The 23,893-nt window shown below is 31.4% G+C and overlaps 1 protein-coding gene across 1 annotated transcript; it reads left to right on the top strand.

Annotated features, from left to right (window-relative positions):
* Nucleotides 1-8,477: 8,477 nt before the first annotated feature.
* On the top strand, nucleotides 8,478-11,007 carry LOC132724944 (uncharacterized). Its single transcript, XM_060709928.1, has one exon. The coding sequence runs from the start codon at nucleotides 9,595-9,597 to the stop codon at nucleotides 10,726-10,728; it is 1,134 nt and encodes a 377-aa protein (XP_060565911.1). The 5' UTR covers nucleotides 8,478-9,594; the 3' UTR covers nucleotides 10,729-11,007.
* The last annotated feature ends 12,886 nt before the right edge of the window (nucleotides 11,008-23,893 follow it).

Below are 23,893 nucleotides of genomic sequence, written 5' to 3'. Positions count from 1 at the left end.
AAAATTATAATTAACTTCAATTAACTACTGTACAATGAAGGATCAATTACTCAGATGACTTAAGGCCTAAGGGAATTTCTGTAAATATCCGCATACAATTACGTGTAACATTCAATTTATAAACAGAGTTGAGCAGTGTTTTTATATTTCATTTATATGTTATCATTTATATTATAATTATGCTAAACATTTTCAGTATAAACTGTTGGTCAATCACCATTTTAATAGTCAATCTTTTGAAATTTGTACTTTTATTATAGTCAATGCAGCTCAATTTGAGAATTAAATAATGAGCATTATGTCCCTTTAATGTTTGAATACAATTTAATGTTTTAATGTTGAGTTTAACGTTGTGTAAAAATGTATTATTTGTTTTAACTAAATAAACTTATAGGTAATAAGCATTATGTTAGTAACATAATTGTAATAATTGTTAATTATGTTTGAACTACTTTTATTTTTGGATTGCTAAACAAGTCATCAATCCTAAAAGATTCAAGTTGGTGGTAATATACTGGTAGATCCTATATTTATCCAACTACAAAATATGGTGTCCTTTTCCAGCAATGTCTCATTTTGTCATATTAAATTTTATATTAAAAATCACTACACGATAAATACTTTATAACTAAATAAACATAGATTGAATATCTGACAGTTTTTCTTTTGTGCACACACTTTAAATGTATTAATATATAATATTATCCTTTCACTAAGTAATTGATACGAAATGTGGTTCAAATAATAGATTGAGGAGTATCTAGGGAACGTTCCTCTGAGATCAGATCAATGGCATTATGATAAGAAACGCGTGATTATATGCCTTTTATCTTAGATTTGCAGATTATTAATCACCCCTAAAGCATTTGTCATATATATATATTGAACTCAAAGTTCAATAAACTAGAGAAGTGAAAACAAAAACGTGAAGACATATTTGATATTTTGTATCTGCAATAATTGACATAACCTTGTTTATTTTAAAAAAGAATGAGTTTTCATGTATACGAATCAATTATTTTCCGAACAGGTTATTTTAATGATTATGTCGACTTTGATGTCATGATTCATTGTTTTATTGTTCTTATATAATGTGTTAACTGCCTGTTTAAGTGTTAAAAACGTCACTTTATCACCGTCATTTTATACAATATTATCTAACACTATAATATTTACTTTTTGTATATTTTTATGTTGGTTAGTATTTGATTTCAAAAATGTCATAATAAACTAGCTGATTGACGGAATATTGAGATTATTTATCTGGTTTTTCGTCTTTACTACAATGTACTTGCATTTGTTGAACACTGCTTCCGAATATTTGCATACTTGTGTTTTACCTGCGATGTATGTCAGAGCTAAAATATGTCTATCTGCTTAAAATGTGAGTCTTCAGCTTAACCTTTTAGATCTTGTGTTATTACTTAATAAAATAATTTTCTCTTAAATTTTGCCATATTATTGTTGTATTATTTTACTTTGAGAATTTATCAATTTGGTACAGTCGTATACCACACAACAGTGAAATGATTTGGCACTATAACATTATTGCTGGTGTAATATGACAAACGTAAAGGATTTAAGTTGTCTTTTTCTACTGTACAACACGCAGTATTGTTAGTGTAAATACTGATCTTAACATCAAATTCTCTTTTAATATTCCATAACAATTGACACAAAAAACATGATCAGAAAGTAACCTATGTCTAAAAATTCGCCTTACGGCTGAGGGGTTGCCTTTATGGGTTGAGGCATCAAAATTGCATCCATCCATCATTTATCAAGAGGCGACTGAATGAGTTTGACTTATTGGAGTCTATGCATCTCCTAGCTCCTCCAGGCAAGGTGGATTTTAGTCCCCTGGTTTTGCTTTAAGTTTGTCACACCCAAGGTTAGCCAAATTCATCTTTTCTGTTTCGGCGCCATATAAATTATGGTTGTGCGCAGTAAAACCAAGGAGAAAATTAATCAAATTTAGTACGGTAATACTACAATTAAATGTGGTTTTAAATCATACAATTAATGCGTTTCTTACCGATAACATATTTAAATTATACATGTAGTTTGTTTCCTAGTTTTTGAACTCAATTTTCACTGCCGCTTGAATAACATGAAATATATTTGGACACGAGTTAATTTACTCGCCTTCGCGCTCAATTTCTATACTGACATAAAAACTCAAGACCGTTGTAACATTTAACACGACTACAAACGTTATTATGCACTGTATATGAAAGGTCAATATATACTTATATTTAAAGTACGTTTCAAAAATACATATAGGAAGCTCTTAAATATCCTAGTTTGTATGTAAAATTCGACTTTGTATACAATTAAGAATTAATACCAGAAGATTGCTTGCTCAGACAATATTACATGAATGATATACATGTGATTTTTTTAATTTAACACTTTTGAATAGTACTACAGTGGTATTCGATAAAAACAGAACTATTTTTGTTTTATTATTGATGTTTTGTAGATGAAACAACTGTACGCATAAATAACGTTTTGATAAGGCGCTATAATCCTATTTCAATAACATCGCATTGTGAGTTGAAATAGAAATCATTATGATAAAGAAAATCCATTTTTCCGGTCAATTTGTTGTCAAATGAGCATGCTTCTTTTATTTACTGAAAGGTTACCTTCTGATAAAATATCTATATAAGTCTATGCAATGATAATAACATACACTTAAGCTTCTTATAAACCAGAAATACGAATACGAAGGTAACAAGACAGTCATTTTGCATGCACATCTAATGACACAGGAAATGGTGCACATATTGCGTCTCATTAGATCATAAGTTACTGTATTGAAACCAGAAACTGTGCACATATAATACTTCGTAAACTTATATTATGTATAAGTTATTAAATATTTGATTCTAAAGGAGTATTCTCGCATTTTACTAGTTTGAAATATTATCCTTCGTATATGTAAACGGTAAGCGTTTCGTCCTTTTAGCTTATAGATTTAGTATACTTTTCTAAACTATTTAGGTATTTCACTCTTTCACAAAGCAGTAGGTGTAAGGGTTCTTCTTTTTTAGAAATGTTATGAAATGATAATGTTTACTGATCACTGCCTTATAAACACAGTAATCAATCGGTGTTTTAAACTTTTTATATTATCATATTGATGTTGAATACTACAAGAACTGCAGAACTGATTTTAATAAATATCAAAATGAATTTCAAAATTATTTCACAATATGATAAAATGTGATACTAGAATTAACAAGTTTTATGGTGGTCAGTATACTTCACATTGTCAGATGTTTTTCTTTCTTGACATGACATAAGTATGTTTAAAAAGCTAAGTTTGTATGATGTCCTTCCCTATTTTTGTTTCAAAAAATAGATAAATACAGAATCCCTAAAGAAAGCCCAACACGGCAAAATTGAAAATGTTGCAGGCTCGGCAAAATTGTAAATGTTGCAGGCTCGGTTTGATTGAGCCTGTTCATGGACGGTACTGGAAAGTGCAAGTTACCGTCCACGCCCCCTAGCACCGGCTTAAGCAGAATTCAACATTTAAACATGAAATAGTAAAATTTTGAATTTAGAAACATCCGCAGATGTGTTCATACGGCGGTTATCATGGAACCTTCAATGTGACACTTTCATGCCATGCCATGAAAAGCGGCGTATGGTCCCCAAGTAATAAAAAGAGTGTGCCCTAAACGAGAAAACAATGGGCGGAACTAAATAAAATGGAATTTTGAAAGGGGATCAGAGGTTATGAAGCCTGCGTATCACAGATAAGACGTCAAAAGACAAATTTAGAAAGCAGGCAACATATCCTAAGGGTGATTCCTTCTTGGCTCCTTGCCAGCAGTTCTTGTTGCTGGGTCGTGTGGGGGTTGCATTCGTGAAACGCCGCCTTTCCTTGTGAATCTTGTTTATCATATTTGATAAAGTACATTCTTTTATTTGTAATACAAAGACTTTACATATCGTAGTAAAGCATATATTAGTCATGTCAAACGTTTACAGAAATTCAATTAATCTTAAGGAGATATTAAATGAACAGCCTTTATCAATATTTCCCTTTGAAATTAATTTTTTGGATCTTTGCAATACATTGATCAGTGTACTTTTATGTACACTAAATTTGTGTCTTGTCACTTTTATAATGTATTACGCCTTTTGGACAATAGTATGGTAAAAATGGTACTCGATTGAGTTTAAAACTCATTTTAGTGTAGAACAAATTTGAGCTTTGACACGGTTAACAGGTTGACTATTTCGATTTGTCATTTATGACCAAATATTCTTCTTGCTCTAGAAATAAAAATAAAATAAAACTTATTACTATAATGACATGCTTAATACCGTGTAACTAAATGTTTATAACAGTTTGGTACAAGAAAAAAACATATATTTTGAATAATGAACTTGGCTTTGTTAACAGTTGAATGTATATGCAACATGGTAATGTACGGCAAAACTAATCAGTGAATTGCTGTAACTGTCGAACATTAGTTGCTAACGTAATTGAATTATGACATTATTGACTTTCTCTCGAGATCATTTAACAAGGAAACTGGGGTAAATGATGCAAAAAACTGTCATATCAAACATATTTTGTGGATGACATATAAAAGTGGAAGAAGAAATTCAAAGAATACATTTTTGTAACTAAACAGAGTTATCTAGGATATTTCATATTTCATTTGGGAAAAAATAATTAATATTTCATTATATCATTATCATTTTTTAATCAAAATGTTTAAACTACTTCATCAATATTTTCCCGGGTAAGTTCCGGCAGTTGTTTGACCTCTTGGTATTGTATCATCTTGAAATATGTCTAAAAGTTTACAAAACGACAAGTAAATTGTAACAAAACACTTGACACTTTATGATAGGCTGCCCAAACCAAAAATGTGTCTACACACAAACAGCAAGTATGTTTAGCAATATATTTAACCATGCTATACGTAGAAATTAAACTTGCAACATAATAAAGCCTAATTTCTAGTCAGAGATCTGTTTTCATGTAAACAATAATGATCAAGTTTCTTGTTATTCTCTGTTTGGTAAGTAGATCAAGTTTTTTTGTACTTCTCTGATGAGGAAGTATAGTATCTGAAATAAATCATTCTCGCCAACTGTTCTTGACAAAACACTTTTGTCTTTCATTTACTGATTACTGTTATCAACGTTTGTCACAATCAGTCACTGCCATTGTCGAGTCTATTAGTAGAAATATACTTCAAATTACATTTTTGTTCTTATATAGACTTTATATTATTTTCAGAGGCCAAAAATATTTCTAAGTTGCATAGATTTCATTCATTGCAACTGTTGTCTTAACGCTGTCAACATCGATATTTTGTTTTGTTATTTATTACACACATATAATACCCCCTTTTTATTTCAGCGTACATTGAATAAGCAAATATATTATAATTTAATATATATTTTAACTTGAACCTTGTTTTTAAATCTAGGAAATTGCTCTGTATAATTCCTTTTTTTTCCATATTCATCTTAAATGAGTTCATAATTTATGAAAAATTCGCTAGCCATTTACGACCATATTCTTCACTCTAGAAATGAGACCTCAATAATATTATTACATAATAGAAGAAAAGGATATATTTTGAATCGTCGTTTTCTATAACAGTACGTATATGCGACATGGTAATGTACGGCAAAAGTAATCAGTGAATTGCTCTGTCGAAACTTTATAATATTCATTTTTTTGCTAATGTAATTCCATTATGTCGTTATTGATTTCCTCAGAACATTTAACAAGACCACATGGGGTAAATGATACAAAACTGTCATACCAAGCAGTGTATCTGTGTATTATCCGATGAAAGTGAAAGGAGAAATTCAAAAACGTAATCAACTAATTATCTAGGATATTCTTTATTTCATTTGAGAAAAATGAATCATTGTTACATTAGAGGAAATTTTTATTTATCAATAAAATTAACCACTTGACCAATACTTTGGTATAAATCACGGCATTTTTTTCACCTCTCTCATTAGTATTGCATCATCTTATTGTCTTAAAGCTACAACACAAGAACTAAATTATAAAAAAAAAACACTCAGCACATGTCAATAGGCGGCAAAAACCAAAAATGTTTCTAGACATATTTTTAACCATAAAGCTTTACGTATAAACTAAAATTATTACAGTTTACAACATAAAAAAGTATGATTGCTAGTCAGAAATTTGTATTTATATATACAATGATGATCAAGTTTATTGCGTGTCTTAAAAGTAGACAAAGATTTTTGTACTTTTTAGAAGAGAAAATAGACTGAAATATATCGTTCTTGCCACCTCTTCTCCTTGACAAAACATTTGTGTCTTTTAATTGCTGATTACTGTTATCAACGTGTCACACCATCAGTCACTCCCACTGTCGAGGCAATTAGTTGAAAGATACATGGAAGTACATTTTTGGTTCTCATATAGTTTAACAGAATTTTAGTTGCCCAAAATGTTTCTTAGCTGCGTTGATTGTATTCGATATAAACTGTTCTATTTATCATTATGCGTATTTGTTAAATATTTACTGCCGGTCCCTTTGTTTCGGCGTTCAATGAATTAGCGAGGCTATAAGTATGCACTTCGTTAGTTTTCAAATCTTAGACTATTGAATTACTCTTTATGCGTATATCCTTAAATTACATGTCCATTTCGAAAGATTTTTTAACTCATGTACTTTCAATTGTTTTGAATACTGCATTCACATGCAATTCACACAAGCGTAAAATAAAAAAAAGATTATAATAAGACATTGTGAGCCTGTTTTTAAAAACAAAAAAAATGATCTTTCTAACAATAGGTGATAATTTATAGCCCAGAAATTTCTGAACCACCTGTTTCAAGATAAATTGTCCTAGTACTGTTTATAGCATAATATATCTTGCTCTTGCACCCTAACACTTCAATCATTTTTATCGGTGAATATAATTAAAGTAGATATTTTTATTGAAAACCTATAGGTTGAGACATCTTTGTAAATATATTCTATAATTAAGCTGGCATGACTTACTTTTGGCAAGTAACAATATACACTTCTGTCATAAAATGTTAATTCGTATGATAAAAGTGTATGCGATTGTTACATATGTATGTTGTATGTCAAATACCAAAATACATTCGCTTTTCTTTTGAAAAAAAAAATTACCCCCCCCCCCCCCGAAAACAATGAAAAAGAAAAGAAAATTATAGAAAACTTATGCATATTTAAAATAGCTTGTATTTCTTTTTATAAATGGTGATATCTGATCAAGCTTAGACAACTTTTTCTGATTTTGGTGCATTTTAGGATTCCATGCTCTTCTTTTTTCCAATTAGATTGAATTTAGTTTTAATATTTAAATATGTCTTTCGGAAAGATCATCTATAGGAAGTACTACAATCCTAACGAGATACTTTAGTTATAATAAACACATCGTATTTAGTGCTGATTCCCCTAACTTTCACATAATATGATATTGAAACTCACTCTTTCGGTATATTCTTTCTCGAACATCACGTGTATTTGTAATTAAGCATGCTTCTTGCTATTTCTAAAAAGGTTATTTCCTGACACATAGGGAAATGGTGTGATAACATCCATATCAATACATACATTGAAAATTACGGCAAATTGAGCTCCTCATAAATTGTTAAAAACATCAGTACGAAGGTTATGAAGGCATTAGTTTTACCTTTAATGCCAATGTCACTTTAACAGGAAATGTTGCATATAATACACCTAATTAAGTCATTATCATTCAAACTAGAAATAATTCTCATATTACCTGTCATTAAAGATCCTGTTACTTTTTGTTATGGTTTTATATCATGAATATAATGTTCAAATGATGATTTATCAATATTGTAAGTTCTAAAAAGCATTATTTGTAAAGATATTACCAAATTTACATTTTATGTTAATTAAGGAAGGTAATTAGAAATTTATATTCCATAAATTCTACGTCAAATTTTTCAAAAAGAAATGAATGCATTTATTTTAATGATTACATATAATGTGGACAAATATTTGCAGTTCATTATTTACAAATTCTTCGATGTTTGCAAATTGTTTTAGAAGCATAATTATATACTGTAACATATATATAAATTTCACTTAAATGTTGTAACAACCTTAAGTACAAAATACAGGAGCTTTAATATATTATATTTAGTCATTAAACCCATTTGACGTTTGAATAACCTTTAGGAATTATCAAATTAATATAATACTACAAAGCAACCACAAACGGTCTCCGTTGCATAATCTTACATATAAGGCTGTTGTATTATGTATTATAAACTCGTTGAACAGTCAAACAAAGTCATATCTGAACATATTTTTAACATATTGATGCATTTATAGACAATTGTGGCTTGCAAAGTATCTTGGCTCTCCTTTAAGCGTCTCACAGGCCAACTATATCTATAGGAACTTCTCACATTTATGTTTATACAAATGCTCCATCCAGAACATTACGGAAACGTATACTGACCCCCCTTATATTCTTCAAAATGAAGAATAAAACAGTTTTTCCAAGAGAGTTATATCGTTAAAGATATATATATTGCTTAAGTTTATCGATTATTTATAAAAACATATTTGTAACTCACAACAGGAGTAATATTAATTACGTTGAAAATTAAACAACATGGGTATTTTAATCTAATTTTAAACACGTGCTCTTATAACTAAATTACAACGTCATATTATTTAATTCTTTGAAAAGATAATCATATAAAATGAATCCGATTATATAGTTAAGAAATTTATAATTTGAGTTTGTTAGAGATTTAAATATATGTTTCAAAATAACCCTGAAAGTATTTATGTTATAAATAATTGCAAACATAATTTTACGAGCATCGTCATTCCTTTTCTGTCGTTTGTACTGCAATGATGGCAAATCGGTATGGGGTAAGTCTGTTGTTTCTACTGATGTAACCATTGTGTACCATTTTATGTCTGCAATAACTTTTGAAGCGACTGTTTTGGAAAGGCTAGAATAAAAAGAGTTAAAATTGATAATGTCGGATATGTTGTATCTAATAACGAGTTTTTCTATCCCAATTATCTTATTGAATTGAGGTGAGAAACATCACCCTGACATATTTAAGGAATGAATAGTATCCATGTCAGTATCTTGCTTTTAATGCGTATATGGACTTTTGCAAGTATTATGTTAACAATTTAAGTTGTTTTTCTAGAACAGTATGACCATATTTGACATTATAGCCAAATTTTGTCAATCTGAAAACATATATGTATGATCTGATTTATTCTTTATCATTGGCAATACTTGTAGGATTTCTTACTGATTTTCCTCAATGATAACATATCTCATCCATTTTTAAAATAAACAAATCTAAACGAAAAATGATTTAACTTCAACGAAGATAATTTCATAAATAAGACGAGACGTTTTATTGTGCAGAGCTATAATAACTGAAACACTGATAAGAATTCGTAACGGCCACTACTTAAATCATGTTGAATAGATGCGTATAGAATACGTCAAATAGTTATTATCTTTTTTTTCCAGAATTTTCAACTCGATGAGCACAGTATTACAGAGCTGATAAAGCACTACCATCGGTATATGTATACAGACTATGACATTCGTCTTTTTTTCCTCCTCCGACATAATGTACATTTAAGTGTGAGCAAACTCAGACGTATCAAACGTAAATTAGGTTTACGGCGAAACAACATTGAAGATACATACGAAGAAATAATACCTGCTATACAAGCAATTTTGCAAAACGGATACAATGACTGGGGATATAAGTCCATCTGGCGTCTACTTAATGTTTCTGTGGGTATACGCGCTACACAAGAAACAGTTCGGCGAATTTTAAATCTTTTGGATCCAGAAGGAGTGGAACTTCGGGCAAGAAATTGTCTAAGAAGAAGACTTTATAAGAACAAAGGTCCAGGCTATATGGTACACATTGATGGGTATGATAAATTAAAGCCATTTGGATTTTCGATACATGGATGTGTAGATGGATTTTCAAGAAAAGTACTTTGGTTGCAAGTGTTAAGGTCAAATAAAAATCCATATGTAGTGTCTAAATGTTATTTTGATTATTTGATCCGATTTCAGCGTTTGCCAAAGATTATTCGTTGCGATGGTGGAACAGAAAATGTTGTCATTTGTGATGTTCACGCGGCATTGAGAAACAGCGCTAATGGAGAGTCAGAAAATTTGTCAGTGATAGTTGGAAGATCAACCAACAATCAACGAATCGAAATGTTTTGGGGATTACTAAAGAAGGGTTTTACACAGCACTGGAGAAATTTCTTCCAGGATATGCAAGATTCTGGTTTGCTTAACATGGCAAGAGAGGACGACATAGAAATACTTCGTTTATGGTTTACCCCTGTCATACAGCATCATTTAGACATATTCGCGGAGAACTGGAATAATCATAGGATACGTTCACAGAGAGATTCTGAACGTTTCACGGGTGCTGTTCCAGATGTTCTTTACTATCAACCGGAACGTTTTGGTGTAAAGGATTGTACTTTACCTCTGCCATTCAATGACGATGATTTACTACACCTGTCAACACACTTTAGTGTCTCAGAACCTCGGTATATGTGTACCGAAGAGTTCTTTGAAAGGTTTCTTAGAGCGAGCAGATTAGATGAAGAAAACCTTGAATTCCCTGTCGATAAAAAGGATGCCTTAGAATTATATACTCACACAAAACAAATAATGACAATTTAAAAAAGAATGCTTTTTGCTTTGTAAGGATGCAAATATGTTATTTCTTTGAAGAAAACAACATTTTATGTTTCGAAAGATGCAGATATTTTTATCAATTATTAATGCTATACTTGAAATTTCTTGACTTTCAAACAACGTTTGTGCTTGTAACATAAAGTGTTTTGCTAATTGAAATTAAATTGGTTGACCATTTTGTATGGTTAACGTTTTGCTAGAATAAAGCGAGTTAACGTTTCTTTGCTTTTTGTCAGTTTTCTGCATTTAAGAAAATATGCTAAAATAAATTTTCAGGACAACTGTTTTTAGATTTATTCTATGAAAATGTTTTAGGTTGATCTTACTTTAAATTTTGCGTAGTATATCGCCAGTTTCTGCTTAGAAGAACATCGTATCCTGATTTTAATGAAAAATCCATCATAAAATGTTATTGCTAAAAAACTTATTAAATTATCTATTTTGAACGCAGATTACTACAGCAACAACAAATTGTAATTGTTTCATTACCTTAACCACAATACTAAGAAATATTACATTTTTCTGATTTTATACGACCTCTTAGAATTACCCAAATACTCCGCTTTACAATTTAAGAAATCCGAGGATTGAGGTGAAAATAAAGCAGCCTCAAACGTCAGTGTATAATCATTATATCTGAATTCCGTCCCATCCAAAAGCAATAGTGTCGGGCTCCATTGATATCAGAAAATACATTGTACACCTGCCCAATAAGAAGTAGCTGGCTGAATTTAAGTGGTTTTGACCTAAATACAAGCACTATGACCAATATATATGCTAGCTAACACCCACAATTTCTACCAACAGTAGTGATAACGTTCACTACATATAGAAGCAAAACTATGTAAAATAACAATGATAATCGTCATGGCCATGTGACAAATGAGTTATATAAGGCAACATACATACGTAAACCTCTTATGTTTTGGCAAGTTTTGGTGTAAGCTGTGTCAAGATAATACGAGGGATGTCCGGAAAGTTCATATACTTTTTAATTTTTTATTGTATAACAATACATACGTTGTACAAATTTTGTCAGCAAAAATATACATATCTAGCAAACACATTTACCAAAAATTACTGAATTGTGACTTACGTTTGTATTTTTACAGTATTTACATACAACATATATACATCGTCATGGAGCACTTTGACAACGTCAACGGCGTCAATATAACTTCATGTTTATCTACTATTCAATTTCTTCCGATTTAAACAGCCATGGAACCTGTCTGGCGTATAATTTATACATGTTATGTTTCCTTGCTATTACTTTATGAATTTCATATACTACTTTTAAAAAAAACAACAAAGGTGTCACTGGTTCCCATACAGTGTGTGAGATGTCTGTCTTTTTCAAGGAGTGTTGTAACGCAATCTGCGACATTTCGGCCATGCTACTTTTGGTCACCTCATATGTTTCTTATACAAAATACTGTCATTACCGCTTCTTAATAGTGTTTGACAATTAAACGCAAGTTTCCCTGAACAATTTATGGTTGATTTTGTTTTTAAAGAAAATATTATAATCTCAATTGGTGCCATTATTAGCGTTGCTGTGAAGTTAAATAACATTACGTTGCTCCGTCCTTGAATTTGACGTCATTTTTGCAACACAAAACTTACGCAACTTCATTGCCTATAATCGTCGTTAACAAGTTGTTTCCTAGCGTATGACGTCGTTATTTGCACTTAATATCAAGCAATAGTACCCTTTGATGTCACAGTATTAAAACAAGAGTTTGCGTTAAAATTACAACTTTTAGCAACTTTTTATTCGAGTAGCTATTGTCATGAAATCAAAGTGCTCCGTGATTCGTTGATCATGTTGCCATGGTGATTGGCGATTTGCGAATACAACTTTTATTAAGTTTTTTAATTTAGAAATTTGTAGCAGAATAAATACTAAAGCAAAATATTTACTCATCATATTGATATGACTGCTTATAATAATTTTATAGCCTTGTCTACGAACTTTCCGGACAGCCCTCGTACATCACACGCATACAATCTATGTACAGCGTACGCTGTATATGGTGCAACAGTGCTAGGTTTTGTTGTCTATTCATCATTATGTGTACTGAGAAAACTATATTTGAATTTCTAAATTATTTAATTATGAACAAAAACAGCTCAATATTTTTATACAGAATTAGGACTACGAGAATGAATTTTCTGTTTGTCTGTAATATACTAATTTACAGCTAAATGTGAATTTCTTTTATGGTTAAAGGAACTCAAACGAGGTCGAATAGCCTAAAATAATAAATTTTGAATTTTTTTCTTAAATCAACTGGTACGTTTAAATTTGAAACCAAGCAATAGATGATATATATTTATACACGGCATCTAATTTGTTATTAATTTTTATGCGATTTTTGGCCGATTTAAGTAAAAAGCGTTTAAACGGTTTTCGTTTGTTTGGGTCGTCAGACCAAACAAATAATGGTAGCGAAATTTCAGAGCCTGATGTTCTTATTTGCAAATGCCGAAAGTAGTCCAAACTTCTCGAAGCGGTTTCTTCCTTTCAAATGTACATTAACGCCGACAAATTCAGGGGAGGTCACTGCGTATAGATTGTCAAATCTAACAAACTGGTTTATAATCTCACAACCTTCACCCTTCTGACATTCTGAGACCAAAACGAATTCATCGCCTTCTGTGCTTTGATTCATTTATTGCGCCAATTTGCACAATAAAATTGATTATTTCTGAGAAACTGAGTGAGCGAACGATCTGAAATTTTGTACATGAGTTATTGGTTTAGACATACATCTAGTTATACTAAAGTCTTGAAAAAAATAATTCCTGTCCTTTCGCGGAGTCCCTTTAACAACTTTGCAGAAGTATTGCTTTATCTGACGTCCATTTTCCCTTAATGGAGTTTGGTTAAAACGTACATGCTAACTGTTGTTGACTTACATTGAACATACAAACGACCGAATTGAAATTTGTGGTGGGGCAAAAAAACAAACCGTTCAGGTTAAGAGTATTTTAATGGTTTAGCACAGATGTTTGAACAAACCGTAAAAAATTAGATTAAAATTAAAGCGATCAATAAAAAAATCAAAAATCAATATAAATACAATGGTCAAATAGAGAAGGTGTTTTATTGAACAACGAAATTCTCTTAATGAAAGTTGCTGAATTTGTTCAAACATTTTATTTCCATCGGTTTCAAATATAAACAAAAGTCTACATAAATGTGAACTTAAATTTATGTAGACTTTTGTTTCTGTGCAACCTGTATATCAATTTGTGAATGTGGACGCGCAGACAGACAGACATGCCGACGTTATAGAAAATTATTTTCTACTTGCAATATTTTAAAGGATTGCTGATTCATACATAGAGGATATATAAGTATTTGCTCTAAATACAGGATTTATTTTCATCGAGTGGTATGAAAATAGATATTTCATGAGTGACGGTAGCCACGAGTGAAATATGATAATTTCATACCACAAGATGAAAACATATCCTGTATTTTTAGAAGAAAAAAACTTGAATTTTCTGTTTATTATATACATTGTTTTTTATTTTGACATAACTATTTAAAAGAATTTCCGTGAAATTTTGTGAACTGCCAAAATTTATAAGAAAGTAGTCTGGCAAGACACAAGTGAAAATACGAGAAATATGTTTCACTGCAGTGAATAATAAATTTTTATGCATTTTATTTCATCAATATTTCTCAATATTTCATTTATAAGTATATAATAAGTGTTTTTATATTATGATTATTGACATCCTTGTAGATTAACAATGTTCTGGCGGCCGCTAAAATATTCTACAGACGGATAAAAACTGCTTATGTTAAAATGTTCAGTGATCAGTGATTAGGGAGTTTAGTATGCCTCAACACCACAAGTAACTCAGTATCGGTTGACTATATAAATGTATTGTTTCTGGAGTGACACATGTTCACGTATACCACAAAAATAGAGATGAGAAATGTGAACGCGAACAAAAATGTCATAGAAAATGTGACAAATGTCACATTTATCGACGTGTGACATGTTGTCCCCTTTAATTGTGCTCCTACATAGAATTAAGGGCATCTAGCTTCATAAAGACAAGTGAGATCGCACACAAGTATTTAACGGAGTGAAGCCACAGACAATATACGAGGCTGGAAGGGAGGTCACTATAATGCTATGCAGATAAAGTATATTGTACTATTTATCATATTATACCGCACTTCACTAGAGAATGATAGTAAAACTTCAAGGATTAAAAGAAAGCATAAACTTTATTTAAAGTTTAGAATTAGAGCCTAGTAGTTAAACGCAGGTACTAAAAACTGTGGCAGTCTGTTTATATAATGCGCATATTGTAAAAACTTTCTTTTACTTTTTTACCGCTACATTTTAAAGGTCCGATAAAAAATATTGTGCCAGTGCAATACACGATATAAGCACAGCACTAAATCAAAGTGCTGAGAGCACTGGATGCGACGAACAAGAAAAAAGAATTGCGTAAATGCTGTCACGAAGGGCCAAACACTTGTCAAATTCAATGTCACACTTTATAAATTGTTAAATGACCCCTCGAAATGGTCGCAAGGTCATGATTTTGTAGATTTATGTTGCACCAAGAATTTTTTTAATTAACTTAGGGCTTTTAAGGGACCCCGCTGCGTTTTTTTTTTTGTTTTTTTTTGTTTTTTTTTTTGACATGATGGGACTGATAATATTTTTTCCAGATTAATATACCATTTGGTGTGGGTTTAGACCAATAGTCATTTTACCAAATTTCAGGTCATTCGCGCACTTTGTTTTTCGTTTAAACTTCGTTTAAATATATAGAATTTATACAGAAATTCATGCAGGGACTTTTAGAAATGCCATTTTAGCGTGAGATAATTTTGATATTTTTGTAATTAATTTGTTTGAGTATCCCTTTAATTCAATACAATTCAATACAAGAGTTTTATTGGCCTTGGAAAGTGACATCCAATTATAATCTCAAGACATGTATTACCTTTTACCAGAATTTTTTTTTCTTTCGAATATTGATTAAATGATTAAATAGATAAATACAGAATCCCTAAAGAAAGCCCAACACGGCAAAATTGAAAATGTTGCAGGCTCGGTTTAATTGAGCCTGTTCATGGACGGTACTGAAAAGTGCAAGTTACCGTCCACGCCCCCTAGCACCGGCTTAAGCAGAATTCAACATTTAAACATGAAATAGTAAAATTTTGTATTTAGAAACATCTGCAGATGTGTTCATACGGCGGTTATCATGGAACCTTTAATGTGACACTTCCGTGCCATTCCATGAAAAGCGGCGTATGGTCCCCAAGTAATAAAAGGCATGTGCCCTAAACGAGAAAACAATGGGCGGAACTAAATAAAATGGAATTTTGAAAGGGGATCAGAGGTTATGAAGCCTGCGTATTACAGATAAAACGTCAAAAGACAAATTCAAAAAGCAGGCAACATATCCTAAGGGTGATTCAACATTATTCAAGTAGGAATATTGGAACCACCCAACTAGAAAATGCCGAAAAATTGAAACTAAAAATACAACAGGCACAACAATAATGTCGTGCTAAACGATCTTCAAGGATCGAAAATATAACATCATTGATTAAATGTACGGGGAGACTTTTTACAGCCGCCACACGGCACAAATAATGTGCTCATAAAATAGATAAATACAGAATCCCTAAAGAAAGCCCAACACGGCAAAAGTTTCACATGAATATCGCCAGTACGTATATGTAGGGGTTCACAGACTGACATCCAATTTAGACCCCGAACATAAATAATAGATATTTATTTGGTTTCATTTGTTCTGAAAATTTATGTTACATGCTAAGCCTTAACTAAGAATTTTCCCAGTTCACAAAGGGCTATTATTCAGTCAAAATCTTAGTCAGAGTAATGGTCCTTTAAAAGTGACTTCTATTCATGGCCACAAAGACATGGATTAAAATTCAAGTAAATACTACCAAACGTTCAAAATAGTTCACTAAAACCCACATCAGTGTTAATTTGGTCTTGGACAAATTTTCTTTTGGAAAGTGACATCCAATTATGACCCGGAAATACGTATTTCGTTTCAAGTGAATATCGTTGGTACAAACGATCATGTAAATTCAATTATATTAAATAAAATCAGTCAAATATATTTCATATTTGTTAAAAATAAATATGAAATATAAATATGAAAGTGGGCGGAGTCAAAACTCATATTTATTTCAAGGGACTTCTTTCATTGTTTGAAAAAAATGATAAATAAAAACTTTTGTTGAATTTTGTTTCTAGAATGATAGAAAATTGTCTAAAAAAATCAATCCGAACACCAATATCTTTAATTCTGTCATAACCGCTGTCTTATCAGGATCCATGCTGTTCGCTATCAGTTTCTCTACTTGTTGTAGGGTTTGTGAGCGAACAGCATGGATCCTGATCAGACTGTGCGGATGCGCAGGCTGGTCTGGATCCATGCTGGTTGCAAACGCATTACGTTGGTTTTGTCGGTTCATATATTACTGCTCGCTGTACAATTGCAGTTGCGTGACAAGCAAGGGGATTCGTCATTATTTTCTTTGATAATGAAAAATAAAATATAATAAAAAGGTAATTGTTTCGTTTTTCGAGAAATATGGTATATATTATCACTCAACATGATAAAATGCCAAACATTTTCACTCGCCGTTCCGGCACATGAAAATATGTGGCATTTTATCATGTTGAGTGAAAGTATATTCCATATTTCACGAAAAAACGAAAAATATTCTCTTAATATTACAATCATTACACTCATGACAAACATAAAGCATGAGCTTATGGTTCAAAATTGGTCATTATTTTTTTTTAAATTGGCTTTGGATCTCTTATCAATCATGAACGATTATTTTAAGACATTTGTGAAGTTACAAGCAAATATTTCAAGTGGTAGATGAGATATGATGATGTACATGATGTTGCACCCAACTTTTTACGAGTGTTGTGCCAATGCGGACACTGACGCCAAGAGAATTAATTTAAGATAATCCCACTAATCTTGAAATAGTTGAGCTAAAATGTTTATGTTTAGTCTTTTTACAAACTCCGACACAGTTGTCTCCCTTCGCTTCGCTACACAGACAATCTACAATCGCTACAATTCTGCCAAGGGAGGTAATCATTGTGAGGAGTTTGGTCTTTTTAGATTTTATCTAGCATAATGACTATTTAGCTAAAAAGGGAGCATTTAAATAAATGTGGCGGAAAACATTCTACACATATGCAGCCTATAACAGTCAGGTGCAGAAATCGTTCAGGGGAGAATAGCCTGACTATCCTACATGTATCATAATGTTAAATATAGAAAAATCAAATGAGTAAATAGCCAATTAAATTTTGTTTCGCTATAGAAGTGTAAGCCGAATTTGTGATGCCGAAAAAGATAGATGCCGATGCTTTTTCGCTCGCTAAAAAAGATTTTTGAAATGTTATTCAAAGATTTAAAATGATGAATATCAAAGACATAAATACTACTTGATTACAATGTTGTTGTATGGGTTGTATTTTTATAGTAAAAAGAACTGTGTGTTCGTTCGCTGAATAAGGGTTTATAAAGAGATAGAATGGGTTTCACTTTCAGACAGACGACAAATTAAAAAAAATGTATAAAGCAAAATATGTTTTTTTGACCACAATATCTTATGCAACTTTTCCACCATCTGTCGAAATGGCGTTAGAAAACCGTTATAAATAATAGTGACTATATTTCTGTAGCCAGACGAACATCAATTTATTATATACTTTTATCACACACCCGTGCCGATTTTGCGACTCCGTAAAAATGGTATTGCACGGCCGTGCATATATTTTGACGTGACGTCATTAGCGTTATACAAACATAGTGTAAAGACGCGCTAAATGTTAGCGTTATACTATAGGCGCGTCAATGAAAAATGACTCTTATTTCACTTTAAACGGTCTTTATTTTTGGGTGTGTGATAAATAGAATATTAAATTCGTGTAAGTTCATTATTGAATTTATTGCACTCGTTGAATAAAATAATATTATGCTCGCCAGAGGCTCGCATAATATAATTTTATTCAACTCGTGCAATAAATTCAGTATTGAACTTACACTCATTCAATATCCTCTATATAAATGAAATATTGAGAAATATTGATGAAATAAAATGCGTATTTTCATTTTCCGTATTTTCACTGTAAAAATTTATTTTTCACTGCAGTGAAACATATTTTCCATATTTTCACTGGTGTCTTACCGGATTACTTTCTTTTAAGTTCTGCCAGTACACAAAATTTAGGGGAAAGTCTTTTAAATTTTAATGTCAAAAAAGAGAAAAATGTATATAATAAACAGAAAATTCAAGTTTTTTCTATAAATACATGCTTTATTTTTATCTTGTGGAATGAAAATTACCATATTTCACTCGTGGCTACCGCCACTCATGAAATATTTATTTTCATACCACTCGATGAAAATAAATCATGTATTTATAGAAAAAACTTGAATATCCTCTATTTACTCAAAATCTGTTATTCTAGCAGTGTCACCATGTCGTGTATATCCAGTAACGTGGGCATGTTTGAAAAAGACGCAGAAATTGTGACTTAACAAAATTAAGCATAAATAGTACATAAAATTGAAATAAATGAAAAAGTATATACTGCTGCTTTGTAATATGCGTTAAACAGCAGAACAAATATTTCCTAGAATTCGTTTGATATTTAAGTAAGTAAGTAAGTTTGAATATAAAAATCAACTCCAGTTTCAATTTAAAAATGTAATTATTTTATTTGAAAAATATATAGAGGATATTCAAGTTTTTTCTATAAATACATGATATATTTTCATCGAGTGGTATGAAAATAAATATTTCATGAGTGGCGGTAGCCACGAGTGAAATATGGTAATTTTCATGCCACAAGATGAAAATAAATCATGTATTTATAGAAAAAACTTGAATTTTCTGTTTATTATGTACATTTTTCTCTTTTTTGCGATAAAATTTGAAAAACTTTCCCTTAAATTTTGTGTACTGGTAGAATTTAAAAGAAAGTAGTCCGGCAAGACACCAGTGAAAATACGGAAAATATGTTTCACTGCAGTGAAAAATAAATTTTTACAGTGAAAATACGGAAAATGAAAATACGCATTTTATTTCATCAATATTTCTCAATATTTCATTTATAAGTATATAATAAACAACGTTTCGACTCAAAGTCTTCATCAGGTATACTTTGTTTACAGGAAATGACGTCAACGACAAATGACGTCAAGGACAACGACGTCAAAATGTATTACATAATTTGGCGTATAAATGTTATATGTAGGATCTTTATAAAAGATACAAAACACGGGTGAAGCTGCAGTAAAAAGCAATGTAAAATAAGAAAACCAGCATAAACTACATAAAATTATTGACATGAAATTAGTTTTAAGTCATATTAAGCAAAAAATAGAAAATACAATTTTTTATAAAAAAGATATTAAAATGAAGAATTATAATCTACAAAATTAATAAAGTATTTTGGAATTCATGCCATCAGGAATAATTGTACCTAGCTTATACATCCATGAAGTTTCTTTTAATAATCTTTGCCAATTATTCTTTACTTTATCGATTGGCATAAATGAAAAATCTTTGATAGAATGCCCTTCAGAATTAAAATGTTCAGATACATTGGCAATAGTGTCAGGAAAGTGTTTAATATCAAATTTGTGGCTATTCATTCGTTGACTACATTTTTGCTGAGTTTGACCAACATACTGTTTTTTTACATTTTTACAAGTTATAAGATAAATGACATCTGAAGATATACATGTAAAGTCACGTTTTATAGCAAATTCTTTAGTAGTACTTGAAAAATTATTATTACAATGAGTACAACGAGGTCGACAGCATTTAGATACTGAACCAACCATGAATTTGGCATTTAAATGAGTATGAACTAAAATTTCTTGTAAATTTCTCGGTCTCTTATAAGCAACAATTGGTTTGTATTTAAGATCATTCATGAGAATGACGATATTGCTGCATTATTGAGGGAGACTCTTGTGTTTTGTTATATAACAAGTGCAAGGCGCATTCAAAACATACTTACTATTAAATGATATCCGGTACACGAAAGACATTTGCCAACCTACTAATGTTATGCAATATTGTTTAAAGGAAGCAGGTAAATCGTGAATGAGATTATTTTTGAGGTAACAATTGGTGCTTTGGGGTTGGGATAGTGGAAGGGGGTGAACCCCATAGTGTACTCAAATTGAGCTACGGTAAAAATTGATATTTTCCGCCGATCAAGGAGTGTACTATTTATAGCATTAATTCTATGAAAAAAGCAGGTCAATCACACAGGCACGAGTATCGGACATGGGAAGAAAAAATAAGACCAGATTGATAAAATAACTTGTGTTCATCTTAAAAGTGTCAAAAACAAATTAAAACGTAGATAATGACCCCCTTTAAAAATATACTCTTAACTTATAGTATATTTTAAAGGGGGTCATTATTTACATTTTGTTTTTGTTTTTGACACTTTTAAGAGGAACACAGGTTATTTTATCAATCTGGTCATATTTTTTCTTCCCAGGTCCGATACTCGTGCCTGTGGTCAATCACAGGGCAAAGTTTTAACTATAAAATTCAAAGCTGTTTTTAATTATGTCAAAATGTGGGTCTACCTTCATAACTTTTCTCTACATTTACCCGTTTTTTATTTGTTTGGGTCGTCAGACCAAACAAATAATGGTAGCTAAATTTCAGACTCTGATGTTCTAATTTGCAAATGCCGAAAGTAGTCCAAACTCCTCGAAGCGGTTACTTCCCTTCATATGTACATAAAAGCCGAAAAATTAGGGGTTTACAACAGGTTTACCGTGAACAAAATATATCGAAATTAATAAAGGTTACAAACTTATTTAGAATAATATGGTATTCTTCAGGCTGCTATGTTGTAACTCCTCGTGGTCGAGGGGTTGACACATTCGCTTAGGAAGCGAGAGGTCTGAGTTCAAACCTCAGTACAGGAAACACATGTTTTTTTATTTATTATACTTATGGCCAATTTACTACAATCATAACACTGGAAACAGCATTGGTGGCACTATACAAAAACAAATTGGTTTATAATCTCACAACCTTCACCTTTTTGACATTCTGAGACCCAAACAAATTCAGCGCCTTCTGTGCTTTGTTTTTTTTTCGTCTTTTTTTTTTGTTCCGATTCTTATGTAGTAAATTATTCGAGATATTCTACCGCCGTGGGTTCCGGAGCGCTTAACATTCAAACAAATCATTTATAAAACTTTTTTTTTTTTGATATTCGTTCAAAATAAAGACAAAATTTCTGTCGGGTTAAATAATAATGTGTAAAATTTATATATATTCTTAAGTTTGCAATCCATAGTGATATCCTCTCCCTGCTTTGTATGTTTATCAAAATCATACTGCACTGTTGAATTGAAAGTTTTCCTATGGAGGTATTTAAAAAATATTTCATCTGCACATGTATTCTGAATTTTGACCGGTAGCGTACAGCTTTGACGAACTTGTGTTTGTACCTTTATGTGTATGGTTGTCTTTACGTAAAAACTAATTGTCAGGGCATGTTTCTCGATCCAAATATCTTAACTTCAATAAAATAGGAAAAAATGCACCACAAAATGGCACATTTATTTAAATATGAATTGATTTAACGCGATATAGATAAATGACAAGTTGTTGCAGATTATATGAACTAAATATACCCATAATTTGAACAATGGCACGGTCTCTTTGGACAAAATATAACTTTAACCACTAAATTATTATGTTACATTCTCAATTTGTGACACTGATACACCAGGCAATTAATGGCTTATCGGGTCTTGCTAAAAAAATTGCACTTTAATTGGATACGTGTGAGATCAAACTCAAGACTTTTGACTCAGTTATCTATGGGCACTCAGACTTATTCTATTAGTTATAAGTAAATGACCCGCTAATAACGACAGGATGCTTTTATAATTTGAACAGCTAGGCTCTGGTTATATCTTTTAATGTATTCGCGATTAATTTATGACTGTATAACCTGTCGAACATCTTTTAAACGACAAGTCTGACGTTAAAAGAAAATATTTTTCATAATTGACAGCGGCCTTGCATGTGAATCATTAATGAAAGCTTACTAATAAAAGTGACGTTATAGACGTGTATTATTATTATAAACGCCTGTAAACAATGGCGGTTGAAAGGACGGATGGACCTTCATTCAGCATAGACTTCATCATCAATATCGATTCTATGAACGCCGGCTGCATTTCATGACAACCCTTTTAACAACCTTACTTCCCTTCTCGTTGTCACTGGTTAGTTAACGTGCTCAAAGTAATACTCTGTGGAAATTGCTGAGGTAAATTACCACTTTGTGCTTCAAAATTACCTCTTACTGGCATGACTGGTATCATGTCCGGGTCCGTACTCGACTGTTTGTGCTTTAACGGGCGGTTGAACCCTCATTTAGCATCGACTCGTACTAGTATATACAGTTTAAAACCCACCGTTCAACCGCAAAAAATCAGATATATAACACAAGCCAGCAACCTTAATGCACTCAGAATTTTTTTTTCTGGAATCACAAAATTTCTTCCACGTCATTAGTGATAAAAGAAAATAATCTTGTCGGAATTGGGAAATTCATGTAGAGTTGTTACTCAAGCAAACCAGTCTTTCAAATATCTGAAAGACCCTGAGCAAACTCATTGAACGCATATAACTTTATAAAAATCCCTTTCATATCCTACTGTAGTGATAAAATTATTTTTTTAAAAAAACCTTGTTTCACGCGACTATCTCGGAGATAAACTACAGGGTAAGTGGTCCCTTGTTACAATGCAATGTAGTGCACCCTCGACATAGTGCTTGTTGATGATATAACTCGAGTTCAATTAAGTATTTATCAAACCTGTACTCATTCCATATCCTCTCATTCCCCTGCATGTGTAAAATATTTGATGAAGGTCTCAAAAATGTATATTTCTGTGAAACAAGTATTTTTTCAGCAGAAAATGTCTTTGTTTTCAATAGTAAAATGCTGGCTAACCACTACCTGAAAGATTTTCATTTATAAACAAACGGCTTGAAGTAGAAAATAGTGTCCAAGATTTATTCAAGAGAGGTATCATGAAC

Source organism: Ruditapes philippinarum, unplaced genomic scaffold (genome assembly GCF_026571515.1).
Source record: "Ruditapes philippinarum isolate M1 unplaced genomic scaffold, ASM2657151v2 ctg5464_1_1_1_1, whole genome shotgun sequence".
Taxonomy (NCBI): Eukaryota; Metazoa; Mollusca; class Bivalvia; order Venerida; family Veneridae; genus Ruditapes; species Ruditapes philippinarum.
Note: the sequence above shows the minus strand (reverse complement) of the source record. Positions and strands in the feature narration are given on the sequence as shown.

Bases quoted from the DNA above. Each gene is read 5' to 3' on its own strand.
- LOC132724944 (XM_060709928.1), top strand. From the start codon at position 9,595: ATGTATACAGACTATGACATTCGTCTTTTTTTCCTCCTCCGACATAAT.